Genomic DNA, 17,052 nt, shown 5'->3' on the forward strand with positions numbered 1-17,052 from the left:
GTTGGAAAATGAAGAAGGGGCACAGCAGGTGGTCACTGACGGTGGGAGGGCAAGGAAAAAGAGAAGAGCAGCTAGTTCTGTAGGAAGAGGGGAAAAGTCAATGGAGATAACAACACCAAATATGAGCCCCAGGAGGATACAGGATTGGTTGCAGAGGATTGCAAGGGAGAATATGAATCGAGAGGACTTGCAGCCAGAGGGAACAGGGGATAGACCAGAGAATCGCACCATCGCCAGGAAAAGGCAGGTCTACATGATTGGGGACTCCTTACTGAGAAGAATAGACAGGCCTGTAACCAGAGCTGATCCAGAGAACAGAAGTGTGTGCTGTCTGCCGGGTGCTAAGATACGGGATGTGGACCTGAGGCTGAAGAGGATCCTGACGGGAGCGGGAAAGAATCCACTGATTGTCCTGCATGTGGGAACAAATGATACGGCTAGATTCTCGCTGGCATGTATGAAGGGAGACTATGCCAGGCTGGGGAAGACGCTCAAGGAAATCGAGGCTCAGGTGATCTTCAGTGGGATTCTGCCTGTTCCTAGGGAAGGGCAGCAAAGGTGTGACAAGATCATGATGATCAACAGATGGCTTAGGTGCTATAAGGAAGGCTTTGGGATGTATGGCCACTGGGAGGCATTCATGGACAGAGGATTGTTCTCTCAGGATGGACTTCACCTGAGTAGGGAGGGAAATAGACTTCTAGGATGGAGGCTGGTGCAACTGATTAAGAGAGCTTTAAACTAGGAATTTGGGGGAGATGGTTGGGAGATGTCCAGGTAATCTCCACGCCGGATTTTAACATTGAGAGGGAAGAAAACGAAGTAAGAAAGGATACAGCCAGGGATAGAATGGACATGAGGAAAGATAGTGTAGATACCAGTCTAATAGGTGATACTGGCAGTAGAATGTCTGTGCCTAATCGGGTAAAGACTGTGAGCGAAGCCAAACAGCAAAAATTAAGATGTTTGTACACCAATGTGAGGAGCCTAGGTAACAAAATGGAGGAACTAGAGTTACTGGTGCAGAAAGTGAAACCAGATGATATAGGGATAACAGAAACATGGTGGAATAGTAGTCATGACTTGAGTATAGGTATTGAAGGGTATGTGCTGTTTAGGAAAGACAGAAATAAAGGTAAAGGTGGTGTAGCAGCATTGTATATCAATGATGAGGTAGACTGAAAAGAAATAAGTAATGGAATGGATAAGACAGTGTGTGTCTGGGCAAAAATCACACTGGGGAAGAAAGCTACTAGAGCCTCCCCTGGAATAGTGCTTGGGGTGTGCTATAGACCACTGGGATCTGATTTGGGTATGGATAGAGACCTCATTAATGTTTTTAATGAAGTAAATACTAATGGGAATTGTGTGATCATGGGAGACTTTAACTTCCCAGATATAGACTGGAGGACAAGTGCTAGTAATAATAATAGGGCTCAGCTTTTCCTGGATGTGATAGCTGATGGATTCCTTCACCAAGTAATTGCTGAACCAACAAGAGGGGATGCCATTTTAGATTTGGTTTTGGTGAGTAGTGAAGACCTACAGAAGAAACAGTTGTAGGGGACAACCTTGGTTTGAGCGATCATGAGCTAATTCAGTTCAAACTAAATGGAAGGATAAACAAAAATAGATCTGTGACTAGGGTTTTTGATTTCAAAAGTGCTAACTTTAAAGAATTAAGGAAATTAGTTAGGGAAGTGGATTGGACTGAAGAACTTGTGGATCTAAAGGCATAGGAGGCCTGGAATTACTTCAAGTCAAAGTTGCAGAAACTATCAGAAGCCTACATCCCAAGAAAGGGGGAAAAATTCATAGGCAGGAGTTGTAGACCAAGTTGGATGAGCAAGCATCTCAGAGAGGTGATTAAGAAAAAGCAGAAAGCCTACAAGGAGTGGAAGATGGGAGGGATCAGCAAGGAAAGCTACCTTATTGAGGTCAGAACATGTAGGGATAAAGTGAGAAAAGCCAAACGCCATGTAAAGTTGGACCTTGCAAAGGGAATTAAAACCAATAGTAAATGGTTCTATATCCGTATAAATAAGAAGAAAGAAGAAGTGGGACCACTAAACACTGAGGATGGAGTGGAGGTTAAGGATAATCTAGGCATGGCCCAATATCTAAACAAATACTTTGCCTCAGTCTTTAATGAGGCTAATGAGGAGCTTAGGGTTAATGACAGGATGACAAATGGGAATGAGGATATGGAGGTAGATATTACCACATCCGAGGTAGAAGCCACACTCGAACAGCTTAATGGGACTAAATCGGGGGGGCCCAGATAATCTTCATCCAAGAATATTAAAGGAACTGGCACGTGAAATTGCAAGCCCATTAGCAAGAATTTTTAATGAATCTGTAAATTCAGGGGTTGTACCGTATGACTGGAGAATTGCTAACTTAGTTCCTATTTTTAAGAAAGGAAAAAAATGTGATCCGGGTAACTACAGGCCTGTCAGTTTAACATCTGTAGTATGCAAGGTCTTGGAAAAAGTTTTGAAGGAGAAAGTAGTTAAGGACATTGAGGTCAATAGTAACTGGGACAAAATACAATATGGTTTTACAAAAGGTAGATCATGCCAAACCAACCTGATCTCCTTCTTTGAGAAAGTACCGTATGCAGTTCTGATCTCCCATGTTTAAGAAGGATGAATTCAAACTGGAACAGGTACAGAGAAGGGCTACTAGGATGATCCAAGGAATGGAAAACCTGTCTTATGAAAGGAGACTCAAAGAGCTCGGCTTGTTTAGTCTAACCAAAAGAAGGCTGAGGGGAGATATGATTGCTCTTATAAATATATCAGAGGGATAAATACCGGGGAGGAAGAGGAATTATTTAAACTCAGTACCAATGTGGACACAAGAACAAATGGATATAAACTAGCCATCAAGAAGTTTAGACTTGAAATTAGATGAAGGTTTCTAACCTTCAGAGGAGTAAAGTTCTGGAACAGCCTTCCAAGGGGAGCAGTGGGGACAAAAGACATATCTGGCTTCAAGACTATGCTTGATAAATTTATGGAGGGGATGGTATGATGGGATAGCCTAATTTTGGCAATTAATTGATCTTTGACTATTAGCAGTAAATATGCCCAGTGGCCTGTGATGGGATGTTAGATGGGGTGGGATCTGAGTTACTACAGAGAATTCTTTCCTGGGAGTCTGGCTGGTGAGTTTTGCCCACATGCTCAGGGTTTAGCTGATCACCATATTTGGGGTCGACAAGAATCCAGTACAACACACACACACACACTCTCTCTCTCTCACTCTCTCTCTAGACCAAGTTATCTATAGCTGTAACTCTATTAACTTGAATTGAGTTATATCTGAAGAAAAATTGGCCCAGTAAGGAAAACTTTCACCCTAGGACTGGAAAAGAGTTGATGCATTATCAAATTTACTATTTCTAGACATCTTTATGCCAATCTTAATTACACTATATAACATTCAAATAAGACTGGTTGTGAGCTCCCTAGGAAAACAGTGAGTAGACAGACTAGGTTAGGTTGACTGACAAAACACCTGTTGGCTTTTAAGGGGAACTTTGCCTGAGTTAAGAATTGAATAAAAATTTAGGCCCTCATCCTGCAAAAGGATTTGAACATGCAAATCCCTGTGTTTATGCAGAGCACTGTTGACATCACTAGGGCTCTGAGAGGGCACAGGGGTCTACCTAGGCAGATCAGTTTGCAGGATTGGGGCCTTAATAAAGATTCTGGAATTGGGCACTCTATGTTTATATAAGCTACACACATCATCCCAGTCACACATCCCCCCACTTACCTTTGTTATATGTTTCTCAGAAAGAGCTCTTTTTTTCTTGTTAGATACATTTTCATTATGCAAATAACACAGCAATAATTTTAGTTAATGTAGTCATCACTGTTGAAATTGGGTGATGGAATTTGAAATAGATCTGAGTTTATTTCTGGCTTCCTTAATTGCTTCAGTTGTGCAGGAGGCTTTGTTTCATGTAACTGCAAGCCACTTGGTGGTGGTAGCTCAATTGTTGTTAGAGGTAGTCAGTAAAGGCCAAGGCCTACAAACCACTTATTTTTTTATTGGAGGCAGAACAGAGTAGTATGCCGTGTAGTGCATAATCTGGCCCATATGTAATAATATTTTACTATTTTTACCAGAACATGGATGCTGTAACAATAAATAATATATCATTATTATTAGGATATCTGTTTGTTTTTTCATATTTTAATGTAATGAAACTATTGTAATTAACTTATTCTATGCATTCCAGTTTTAAAAATAAAATAACTTTGGAATTATTTTAAAAGTTAGGTCTGATCTATTTCTGTAGTAGTCTAGCATGATACATTAAAAATAGGCATAGCAGATATCATTCATTGCATGATCACACATTTGCCTATGTTTTGATTTTGAAATGAAGAACAGTTATATTCAGTGATTAAATCTTGTGTAGCAGAGGTGTGTTCACTTAGAAGGGAGAGGTGAAGTTTTATTAATTGGTTTTCCCCTGTAGGCCTCAATCCTACAAACACTTACACACAAGTGTAATTTTTTATACACGGGAATATTCCCATCGGAAGGAAAAACAAACAGAAAAGCCAGAACTATAAATATTTTTAGATAATTAGCAAACAAGAGAATTAAAATTATTTAACTCTATAATTCACTGTAGTTAATAACTAATGTTTTGTTACTTTTAAACCTGTAGTCCAGGGGTAGGCAACCTATGGCATGCGTGCCAAAGGCGGCACGCAAGCTGATTTTCAGAGGTACTCATAGTGCCCAGGTCCTGGCCACCGGTCTGGGTGGGTTCTGCATTTTAATTTAATTTTAAATGAAGCTTCTTAAACATTTTAAAAACCTTATTTACTTTACATACAACAATAGTTTAGTTATATATTACAGACTTATAGAAAGAGACCTTTTAAAAATGTTAAAATGTATTACTGGCACGTGAAACCTTAAATTAGAGTGAATAAATGAAGACTCGGCTCACCACTTCTGAAAGGTTGCCGACCCTTGGTAGCCACTGTAAGGGTGTGTGTGGAGATCTGGTGCATTTGCAGCAGATGCCAGAAGCAATCTGCCTGCAGGGTGCTGTAGTATGCTTTGGCAGGGATTGAGGGGAGCACATAGAGAAGCACCTTTCTGGGAGTATAGCATGCATCTCCCCCACCATCATTTTTCTCAGAACATCACCTAGTGCACTGTTTGGGAAAGAAGTGGTGGCCTTTTTGATGTGTTAAGCAATATTCACAGTGCTGTGATCTGCTACTCTTTCCACTCAAGGAGTTCAAAGAGTGGGATTCTGGCTGTCTCTTGCACAACTAGGGAAGGGCTCCATGTTCCCTCCCCTCATCCTCACCATTTGCACAGGAGCAGCCAGAATCTGTCCCCTAGAGGTAATCAATAATGTAACTATATGTCCAAGATAAATATCTATCAATTTTAGCATAGTTACTCAAAATACAGGTAGCCACCACATCCCTTTCCCTTCTTCCCCTCCTCCACAGACAGGATATATAGGATATCTGCTAGAAGAGTAGAATAGAAGGTTATAAAAGTTAAATATAAATTCACTATAAAGTCAAACATGTATCTTCCCTTATTTTTACCTTTTCTCTTTTCCTTTAGTCCTTTTTTCCCTTCTCACTTCCAGCTCACCCTGTCTTTCTACAATATCTTCATACTCTTTTTTTTTTTTTCTCAGTTCTATCTAGTATTTTCTCTTCTGATTATTCTTTTTTCTTTCTTTAAAAAGCATCAAACCTTTTCCTCTATTTTTTTCTTTTCTCTTATATTCATTCCATGCCTCATTCTAGTCCATGTGTGCCCATAATCTAGACATTATCCTTTGTTTATATTCAGGTCTAGCACTGCACTAAAGGCATTCTCTATACATATATTTGTTAGTGTTCCTATAGGCAAGGCATATGAATTTGGTAACTTTTTTCACTACATTTTATTCAAACTGGATGTAAAATGTAAAAGCTTGCTGCTGTGCAAATGGAAAATCATGTAATCATTTTTATTTATGCAGTGCTAGGTATTAGTGGGCCATTCTTCTCAAAACATGAATTATTTTTTGGTCATTTTGGAGAGTTAAATTGCATTCTGTGAAAAACTTTCCTCCTTTTCAAATAAGTCTGTCTTTAAGCTAATAATGAGTTGTTTAGTGAAGGAGGAAAAGCAATGAACTGTTGTTCTTGTTTTACAAAAGATTTATTGTTAAATAATGTTCACTCTTCGGACATTAAAACAAGCCTGGAAACTTTTTATAATCCATTTGTAATGTGTTTTTCTTTTGCCTTTAACACAGCGGAGTGGCAATAAATCAGTATCACGTGCAAGAATTTAGATGAAACATCTTTCTTTGTTCCAGGTGCTGGCCAGCCTGCGTACTGTACGGAATAATTTTGCTGCATTAACCAACTTACCAGATCGGGCACCCAACAAGTGAGTGCAGACTCTTTTCCCCTCTGAACTTTCTGAAGTGGTGCTTATTAAATGTTAGAATTCAGGGCGATGTCTTTAGATTTCAGACTGCATCCTGTGCTGTTAGACTTGTAAAAGCCTCAAATGATATCAAATTATATGACCAGTTAATTTTCTATTAATATTTTGAAATAACAGTGTTAAACATTAAAACTAAGCCAACAGCCATCATTTTCTCTTGCAGTATCTTACTTACAATGTGATTATTTAAACTTGGGAGTAACTTCTAATATCTGTGACTTGCATCAAATTAGTCATGTGTAAGGGATCCTGCAGCTGTATCCACCAAGTGTGTGAACCACCCATGGCAACTCACTAGCAGGATCTTACCCTAAAATTCTGCCTATTCAGTCCAGGACAGTGAAATCTGTTTGAAAATATATGGTAATCGAGTATTAACATACCTATTGAAGTCTGATTATATAACTGAAATAACACACACATTTTTTTCCCAACATTGCTACAGAAATATGGTCTCAATTAACAACTGTGGAACCTGTTTTACATACAAAAAAAAAAGAAATAATGTAATATACAGCTGTAATTCCATTAAGGAGTTCTGGATAGTGGTTAATGTTGTAAATTATGACTAGAACTTGGGTTTCTTGTCACTATATTTACAAGATAGAAGTTGTTTATAGTGCATTGTTAGTTTCTAAAATAATTTGACACTCTTTCATCCTGGAGCATCTTTGTAGACACAGGGAGCAGTTAACAGTGTTGGCATTCATTCCTGTCCTTGGCTTGTTCCTCCATTAAGCCCTGCCTGGTCATGTCCCTGCAAACAACATCCAGCCATCTAGTTGGTAGTCAGCTTCTTGGTCAGACTGACTGTCATCATGCTTGCATTATTTTCTTTGGCATCCTATCACTGTTGGTCTTCTGCAGTGTCATCATCATTATAATATTTTCAATTGTAGCCAATATCCTAATTTCACATCCTACTCTCCTTCTAACGTCTTCATTTGTCTTAAAATCATTCCACTTTACACCTGCCCTTTTTCTCTACTACCTCTGGCCTTCTGATGTCTGTTTCATTTAATGCAGCTGCTTCCATCCATAGAGTAATATAGTTAGTACCCTAGTTTGATAAATTTTCACTTTGGTACCAAACGTAATGTTTTTATCACTCCATAATTTCATCAATTTCTTGCAGCACTTGTAGCGAAGGCATACTTCCTTTTAATCTCATTTTTGAGGGAACCATTGGCACTGATTAAGCTTCCTAGATACACATAAGATTCTACTTGTTTTGTGTATCAGGGGGTAGCCATGTTAGTCTGTATCCACAAAAACAACAAGGAGTTCAGTGGCATTTTAAAGACTAACAGATATATTTGGATATAAGCTTTCCTGGGTAAAAAACCTCATTTCTTCAGGTGCATGGAAAAAGTGAGGTTTCTCCTTGCATCTGAAGAAGTGGGTTTTTTACCCACGGAAGCTTATGCCCAAATAAATCTGTTAGTCTTTAAGGTGCCACCGGACTCCTTGTTGTACTCGTTTTATGACTTCATCACTATGACATTTATTGTTCCTATTCCAAAATGCAGTCACTTCATCTTGGCGCTTATTGTAAGTCCAAGTCAACTACACCAATTTTCCAAGGTAGCAAAGATTATCATAATTAATTCAAACGTGTCTGCCAGTTATACATAATCTGCATAAATTGAGGAGCTTAACTCTAGATTATCCAATGTCAACCCTCTGACTCATCTAACATTCTTAATATTCAGTTTAAGAATAGATGAAAAGCAACGATGCTTCCATGCCCCCTTGTCTTACAGCAAACTTTGACTTGAACCAGTTGCTAAATTTTCCACCAGTTGTTATGGCATTGCATGATTCTTTGTGCATAGCTTTTATAATTGCAATCATATTATCTGGAACTTCATATGATTTTTCTCCTTTTTCTAATGCTTCCCTCCAAATTAAATCGAAAAGCCTGACTGAAGTCAATGAAAACAGCAAACATCTTTAATCCCCATTCTTCCTTTTTTTCCATCAACTATTGGAGCATGAGTATCTGGTGCAATTTTTGCCTGGTCTGAAGCTGCTGTATTTTCTCACCACTACTTCCTCTAAAATTGTCCTTACTCTGTTGATGTAGTTTTGTCATGATTTTTCCCTGTACTGACAATAAACCTATGCCTCTATAATTATTTGGATCACCAGGATCTCCTTTCTTCAAAGTTGGTTCAAGTATTGCCATTAGCCAGGCATCTGCTATCTCCTCTTGTTCCTATACCTTCTTGTATATTTTTTCTAGTACTTGGATAGCACTTGTCTTGCTAGCTTTTAGCAGTTCAGCTGTTATATTGTGTGTTCCTGCAACTTCCCCATTTTTTAAGTGCTGCACTCCTCTTTCTCTTTTTCTAATGGTAGTTCAGTGCTGGTCTGTATTCTGTCTTGCACGCTGCCCTGTTCATCTAGCATATCTAGAATGCTTGCATCTGGATGAACTATAAGGTTCAGCTATTTGTCAAAAGGCTTCTTCCCTACTTCCAACACCTTTTTGGCATTTGTTGTCAATCCACCAGTAGCCTTTTTATTGCTTGCATTATTGCCTTGGTTGTGTTGCCATACAACCTTAGCTTTTTGTATATTGTTTTCATATTTTGTTTTCGTGATGCCTTCTCATGATGAGCCTTCTTGAGCCTCTTCTTTTGAAAACTTTTGCTTGTCCATTCTTTGTGATATCTTAATGGCTTTGCATTATGCTTTTAATTCTTCCACTTTCCCAGCAGTCTTGGATTGTTTACACCTTTCCTGTAATGTTCGTGTTTCATTGCTTGTTCGGCTTTTCCTTATTTGCTTATGCTTTCCAATAATTTCACCCACTGTGTTTTGTATCACTTTCTTGAATATTTCCCATGCAGTCTATGGTGAAATGTCTTCACAAGCACAAATTAATGGCGTGAAATGCCCTCCAAGCGCCACCTTGTATCCCTTCCTTGGAGAGCTATCCTTTAACTTATCAACAACAAATTTGGTGCCACTAGTACCCATCTTTTTCCTGGACTTAAACTTAATCTTAAACTTTCTCATTAGTGGTTCATGATCACTGCCACACTCTGCACTTCTGTAGACTCTAACATGGACCAGTGCTGTTTGGTCCAATACTATTCATTTGCTTACTATGTCTGCTACCAACCTTTGCATTCATATCTCCCATTATTAGACTCATATCATAATCAGGAATCTCATTGACAATGCTGTCTGGCTGTTGATAAAATCCATCCTTCTCTTCCTCTTCTGCTTCTTTTGCTGGTGCATAACAGCAGGTCATGGCTATGCATAGTTTGTTGCAGCCAGCAGTAAACCTTGCTGTGACAATCTGTTCAAATGCCAGTTTCCAGCTGTTCACTAAAATAACTTTTTCTTGTTCACTACTAAAGCAACCCCATCTCTGTGTTTCACTTGTCCACTTGAACATTCAAAGTATTTTCCGACTGTCAACTCTCCTGTACCCTCTCAATATGTCTCCTGTATGGCAGCAAGGGAACTGGTAATTTAACTCCCCTACTACTAGTTCAGTCTGGCCTAGAGCAAATAGACTTCTCACATTCCGGCTCACAATACGTATATGTTTAGCCATTATCCAAAATCCATTTCCATTTGTTAACCCTGGATAAAAATCATATGAATCAATTTGTACTGTTTCTATAATAAGTGAGTTTCAAATGTAATGGCTTGTTAGGCCAGTCCACCCTGTCCAGCTCATGGGAATGCCATGGCATAGCCAGCTGGCCTGCTAGGGACAGGTATCACTGATTCCACCCAAGTCTGCTTGCCTTTCAAGGCTAGTGAGCTTGGATTGCTCAGATTTGAAATGAGAGTCTTCCTTCTTCTAGACAGACTTGCCAGAAGAGGCTAAGTGAGCTCTGTTTGCCTCGTTTGAATTCAGAATTCTCCTTCTCCTACATACTGTTGATTCATGCAAGGTGGGCTACTGCCATCCCCCAGCCAGAGGACATGCCTCTATGCTGTAGTATCCCAATGTGAGGGATTTGACGTTAAACAGTTTCTTTTTAGAATGCTGTCTATTTAAATTGTATTCTAAAAGCTTCATATTAGTACCAATTTAATATCAAAGTAATACCAATATGACTGGTCTACCTTATTGTATGCAGTAGGAATTTTCACACAATTTATATTAGATTAGATTAAAAAAAACCTAAATTAACAGAACATATATTGGTTGTATAGTCCGTATTCAAAATTAGGAAATACTAAAATTAAGGTTGCCTGTTCCTTCCCCTTTGTACTTTTATTTTATCTTGGTGCGTACACGTCACAATAATCTTCAGTCTCTAATTACAGGGTCACATAATTTTTCTATAGGAGCCCTGCCTCATTCAGTGCATAGGATGGAGGGTTCTAAGGGAATGAATCAAGATTTTATAGTATTTAATAAGGTTTGTAGGATCTCTTTGAGGACTTTGGGGGTTTGTACTAGTTATGGTTTGTAGAAATACAACAGTTAAAATATGCTCTTTCTAAGCAATTTCTGATATAGGGCAGATTCCCAGATTTCACTGGGTACAGCAAAATGTGGAGCTTGTCAGAGAGCTATTTAATCTTCTTCCCCAGCTCTGGCTCATTTTAGAACAGCCTGGGGGCTGGTCTAACTGGCACAACCTGGCATATGGTCTCTTGGTAGACCATTACTGGAGTGCACCACTTTCTGTTCCTTCCTTTCTTCTGTCCCTCCCTCTCTCCATCCTCCCCTCTCCCACATAAGCCCTGTGCCATGGGGAAGTTGGTTCTGTTAACCCTGTGCCTGCTGGAGACTCCTCCACACTGAGGGTATCCCCACTAGGTGAGTTAGGGGACATTTCTATTTCTTGTATCAAGTCAGAAAATCTGCCCCCATAGTCATCCCAGTTACCGGAGAAAGCATGAAAGAAGATCTGCAGAATAAAACACTAAGGGGCAGATTCTATGTGTAGCAAATGAAAAATGGCTGAAAATACTGCACAATAGCAATTGAAAACTCAACGATATTTTAGATTGTTTTAGAAATATTCTCTTAATTAAGGGACTTTCTGTAACCAAATATTGCAGTTCCTTTCATGTTTGTTCACTACTTTTACTGCTTCATAATTTCTTGCTGTTCAGCTAAAGCACATTTGGGCCCTGACTCAGCAAAACATTTAAGCCTGTGCTTAACTGAAGTCAGTGAAACTATTCACATACGTACATTTAAATGCTTATTTAAGTGCTTTGGTGAATAGGTATGGAATTACTCACAAGCTGTATGCTTTGTTGAATTCAGGGTATTAAAGAACATAAATATACCTAAAAACGATGGTCTCAGTTACACCCAACCTTCAATATTCCCTCTAGGTCCAGGTTCATAATTAATTATGGCATTCTTATCATTCCTTATGCTTCTTTCCACATTTCCCTACACTCTGTAGCCAAGTAGACTAAGAGGGTTAAATTAATGTCATGGTCAATGCCCTTTAATTTCCAAATCAGGGGCATGAAATTCTGGCTCCACTGAAGTCCGTGTGAATCACAGTGTGAATCACTGACTTCAGTGGGGATGGGATTTCACTCCAGGTCTCCTGGAATTCTGGAAGATCCAAAGACTCTACTAGCATGTCACTGCAAATGGGGATTGGGTATGGATTAGCTGCAACTATCCCCAAAGCTCTACAGTTGAATGAATGTGTTACAACTCCTTTTAAATGTAAGTAAATGTTAACTGTGTTTAAGCACAATTTTTCAGTGCAGTTGTAATGCCTGTAAACTTCCCATGCTGGAGTTCGCAAGCTGTGAAATAATATGAGGTTCATTTGTGAGTTCTGTTCACCTCTGTATATACGCTGAATGAACTATTTTTGTCAGTTTCTATACATTCCAACCCAAAATAATCTCTCAAATAAAAGTGTTTTCAAACAAATGGTTTAAAGAGTGCACTAATATACAAACTTGATACATTTATGCCTTTTTTTCCCATTGTCAGACGGTCACCCATGTGTAACCAACCATCCATCAACAAAGCAACTATAACAGGTAAGAGAGATTAATATAAGCACAAAGTGAAAGTATAATGGTCGTCTGAAACTGAATAATTATTTATTAAATGAAAATGTAATGCAAAAATGTCTGGCTCTTTTGAAATAAAAACAATATATTCTTTTACATCCATAAGTTTATTTTATAAAAAAGGTTTTGGCTAATTTTTACCACAAATAGCAAATTAATTCTTTCCAGTGATGTGTCATATTAGACATGGATATCTAGATATAGATATATCCTTGGTGTTAATGTGAGTTCATTCCAAAACTTTGCTTTTGAGATGGTGGAAATGTCAATAAACCATGGTCTTTTGTCCTCCATTTCTTCTGCGTGTATCCATATGTGACTATCTGGTAATATTGTATATTGGTAAATCGATGCACAGAAATGTAGTAGAGGCACAGGCAACAAATTGACCTACTAATTGGAAAGTGGAGTTCTACAGGCACTGAGGCAATGTCTGGGTATGATTTAGTACCCAGTGTAGATAGTGAAAAGTTTTCAAAAGTATGTAAGTGACTTAGGAGCCTAAAGTTTCCTGTTCAACATTTTTTGTTTGCTTGTTTTGTTCAGATGGGTTCATACTCATTGAGTTGCACTTTGAGTTCAGAGTTTGAGTGAATCCTGATACTTGAAGTGAAGCTCAGCCAAAACCACTAAGTTTGACCTGGTTTAGGGTTGAAGTAATGTAAAATTGCTGTGTTCTGCATGGTTTCCTTCATAAAGTCTAAATTCCTCCAGAGCACTTGGAAGTCAGACGGATGTTCACTGATGCTGCAAATGCTCACCTCGCTTCTTGATTTCATGACAATTTATGCACAGCTCTGCTTCCTGCTTAACACATGTGGATCAGAGTTTGATTGAACAGCTTTTCACTTTTAGGCTTTTTAAAATCCACTTCTTTACACGTTGAAAATCATCCACAATTAAGATTCTTTTATAATAATTCTTAAATGCATGGTAATTAAACAAATGAGAAAAGAAACTAGCTGCATAGATCTCTCATTAATTGTAACTGTTCCCCATGACAACTGTAACCATAACCCCTTGTAATGCATTCTCTGAAGAGATAATATTGGGGGTTGGTTTCATGCTAGCAGCCGTGAGCCATTTATATTATTGATGGCTATTCTGCTTATTTTTAATTGCAGGTCTTCCCCATTTTTCACACTTGATTATCCAGACTCTATTTGCCTTTAAAGGAGATAGGCTTCAGGTTCTTTTTTTTTTTTTTCAGAAATTTTGGCCCCTTCCCATAGATTCAAGGATTCAGAAAGTCTGTAACACAGAAAAATTCCTAATAATAAAAGAAAATATCTGATAACTGTGACTGAAAGCACTCCTATATTCACACCCTACACACTACTGTAATAATATTTGTACAAAATATGACTTGTTGAGGTATCATTTGAAAACTAATAACTCACTGGTCAATAAGATGGTGAAATGCGTAACAACATTATATGTAAAGTTATGAACATAAGCTGAAATTATGACTTATATGTATTTACCTGAGAAGTCCTGAGAGGGAGTGAACCTGCTCCTCAAAGACAAAGGACAGACTAACTCCTCTAGCCAGGTGTCATCAAAGTTGATTGGCAAATGTAATGCTGACAGACCCCAGTCATGTGTGGGTGGGATCAAACCTGAGGCCTTTGTAGCTTAGTGCATGAGCCTCTATCGCTTGAGCTAAAAGCCTGTAGAACAGACTCATTAATCTGTGTGTGTGTGTGTGTGTGTGTGTGTGTGTGTGTGTGTGTGTGAGAGAGAGAGTGTGGTCTTGGTGCCACTAGATGGGACAGAACACCACACCTAGGAGGTGTTTGGGTTACATACTTCCCCTAGCTGAGGAAGCGTGTCCCAAGCTTCAGAGACTTCCCAGTTGAAATCCTGGATGAGCCCCCAGTTGTAACGCTGACAGACCCTGGCCGTCGGGATCGAACCTAGGGGTTCTGGAGCTTAGTGCATGAGCCTCTATCGCATGAGCCAAAAGCCAGAAGTCTGTTAGCTAAGGCTGTAGAGCAAACTCATTAATCTCTCTCTCTCTCTCTCTCTCTCTTTCTGTACGTGGTCTTGGTGCCACTAAATGGGACAGAACACTACATCCAGGAGGTGTGTGGGTTACACAAACACCAGTCAGGTGGCCATTCTTTGGCAACAGAAGGAGGGTAGGAACAGATCTATCTGCATTTTAAACAACGTTTAAACAACAGCAACGTGGAAACTCTTTCACCATGAGACTTCATGTCTCCATCCTCACAGTGGGAAGGAACTTTATCTAGGGGTAACCCTTAGGAAAATGCATTTCAAAGGGTGACTGGATTAAAAGTGAGGGACAAAAAACACCCCAGGTATTCTCTCTTTCTTTCTCTCCCCATCTGTAGTAGTTCCGGGGTGGGGCTCGTCCCTTCCTGGGGCGCCTGGAAGCCAGGCCGCCCCGCTACAAAGCGAATAACAGTTCTGAGCTCAGGCCCTTTGGGCAGGGGCTGAGCACACAATTAACAGTTCTGAGCTCAGGCCCTTTGGGCAGGGGCTGAGCACACAATTAACAGTTCTGAGCTCAGGCCCTTTGTGCAGGGGCTGAGCAGACAATTAACAGTTCTGAGCTCAGGCCCTTTGGGCAGGGGCTGAGCACACAGTTAACAGTTCTGAGCTCAGGCCCTTTGTGCAGGGGCTGAGCACACAATTAACAGTTCTGAGCTCAGGCCCTTATGCAGGGGCTGAGCGGACAATTAACAGTTCTGAGCTCAGGCCCTTATGCAGGGGCTGAGCACACAATTAACAGCTCCGGCCCTGGGTCAGGGCGGGGCAGCAAACCAGTAGTCAGTCAGAGGCCCAGGCCTTGTAGCAGGGGCTGGGTCAGTTTGGGTTAGCCCAGGCCCTAGGTCAGGGCAGGGCAGCCAACGGATAGTCTGTCAGGGGCCCAGGCCCCTTGGACAAGGAGGAGGAGAGACTGCCACCCGGCGCAGGGTGGCAAGGGGGAACACAGGCCCGCCCACTCCACTGTGTTCCAGCCCGGGGCCCTATCCGCAGCAGTCCGTCTGCCGCGCAGTCAGTGGGGATCCTGACCGCAACACACTGACATGGGTTCGGGGTCTGCTATCCCCGGGCCACTTCCCATCTCCTCCTCCATGGGTACCTGCTCCTCCTGAGTTCCGTCTGCTGGGTCACAGATCATGGGCTCCTCCGGGCCCCGAGCACCAGGTAGGTCTGTCACTCCCTCTGGGCCCTCGGTGGGGGGAAGCTCAGACTGCTCCTCAGGATACCGGGCTCTCGGCAGGCTCGGCCAGTCCTCCTCAGGGTACCGGGCTCTCGGCAGGCTCGGCCAGTCCTCCTCAGGATACCGGGCTTTCGGCCGGCTCGGCCAGTCCTCCTCAGGATACCGGGCTCTCGGCAGGCTCGGCCAGTCCTCCTCTGGGTACCGGGCTCTCGGCAGGCTCAGGTCCGCGGGAGCTCGGGCACCAGCGTCTGTCCTCTCCCGCTGCCGGCCAGCTACTGAGCGCTGGGGCCTGGCCTTTATACTTCCTGTCCCGCCCCTTGACTTCCGGGGGGCGGGGACAGGTCGCGGTGGCTCCGCCCACTCTGACGGCTTTTCTGGCTCATCCCTTCCTGGGGCGCCTGGAAGCCAGGCCGCCCCGCTACACCATCTCTTTAACCTAAGACGACAAAGAAACCAGCCCTTTGACTTTGGGAGGGCATCCTGACCTGAGAATATGGTTAGCAATATTGCTGGGAACAAGTGGTAAAGATTTTACCTTGAACAATGTCTAGTTTGTTAAGTTTTAGTTACTAGAAAGTGTTTTATCATTATTTCTCTTGTAACCATTTCTGACTTTAATACCTTATAACTGTACTCACTTAAAATCTATCTCTTTGTAGTAAAAAAAGTTGTATTTTTTAATCAAAACTAATCCAATGTTGTGTTTAAGCTGAATTGTTTGGTAACGCTAATTAAAGTAGCAAACTGTTGTATATTGACCCCTTACAGGGGCAACAGATCTCTAATATCTGAACTGCCCTGGAGAGGGCTGGACAGAACACATGTTTTGGGGGAATATTGAGGACTGGGTGCGTGTTGGGGTTACCCTATAGGTGGTAACCAAGGCTTTTGGAAGCCAGATTGTGACTGGAGTGTTGCTGGCAGGCTGCAGCTATACACAGACACTCAGGGTGTGACCGACATGTTGTTTGGCTCTTTGTGAGGGCACAGGTTAAGAACTAAAATAGCAAAGCATTGTGAGGCTCCCTGGGTTATGGGCCAAGCAGTGACACAACCTCTCTCTGGTCTGGATTGCATCCCACAATGTGATGATACCCTAAAGAGAGGTTGTACATGCAGATGCGCACACACGCAAGCCAGTGCCTTACAAGCTTCTCTACCAGGGAAGCCCTTGTGCCAATTTCTTTCCTCCAGCAGGAGTAGCTGCCCAAACAGCAGGACCCAGGATACTCTCTGCTGGATGCCACTGTTGCGCTCTTTCAATTTCCCACTGATCTGGAGATTTCCCTTTACTTAATCCCCGGAGTGCAATGTGCATGTCAGAAGCA

General features: G+C 41.1%; 1 protein-coding gene across 9 annotated transcripts in view; it reads left to right on the plus strand.

Annotated features, from left to right (window-relative positions):
* The window catches only part of PDE4D (phosphodiesterase 4D), a 1,107,352-nt gene that overhangs the window by 944,867 nt on the left and 145,433 nt on the right, over positions 1 to 17,052 (plus strand). For all 9 annotated transcript variants that reach the window (XM_054031502.1, XM_054031504.1, XM_054031511.1 and 6 more), the window contains 2 exons: positions 6,365 to 6,438; positions 12,449 to 12,498. In XM_054031502.1, the coding sequence (XP_053887477.1) occupies positions 6,365 to 6,438; positions 12,449 to 12,498 (124 nt within the window). The remainder of the gene's footprint in view (positions 1 to 6,364; positions 6,439 to 12,448; positions 12,499 to 17,052) is intronic.

The sequence above is a fragment of the Malaclemys terrapin genome, chromosome 6, assembly GCF_027887155.1.
Source record: "Malaclemys terrapin pileata isolate rMalTer1 chromosome 6, rMalTer1.hap1, whole genome shotgun sequence".
Taxonomy (NCBI): Eukaryota; Metazoa; Chordata; order Testudines; family Emydidae; genus Malaclemys; species Malaclemys terrapin.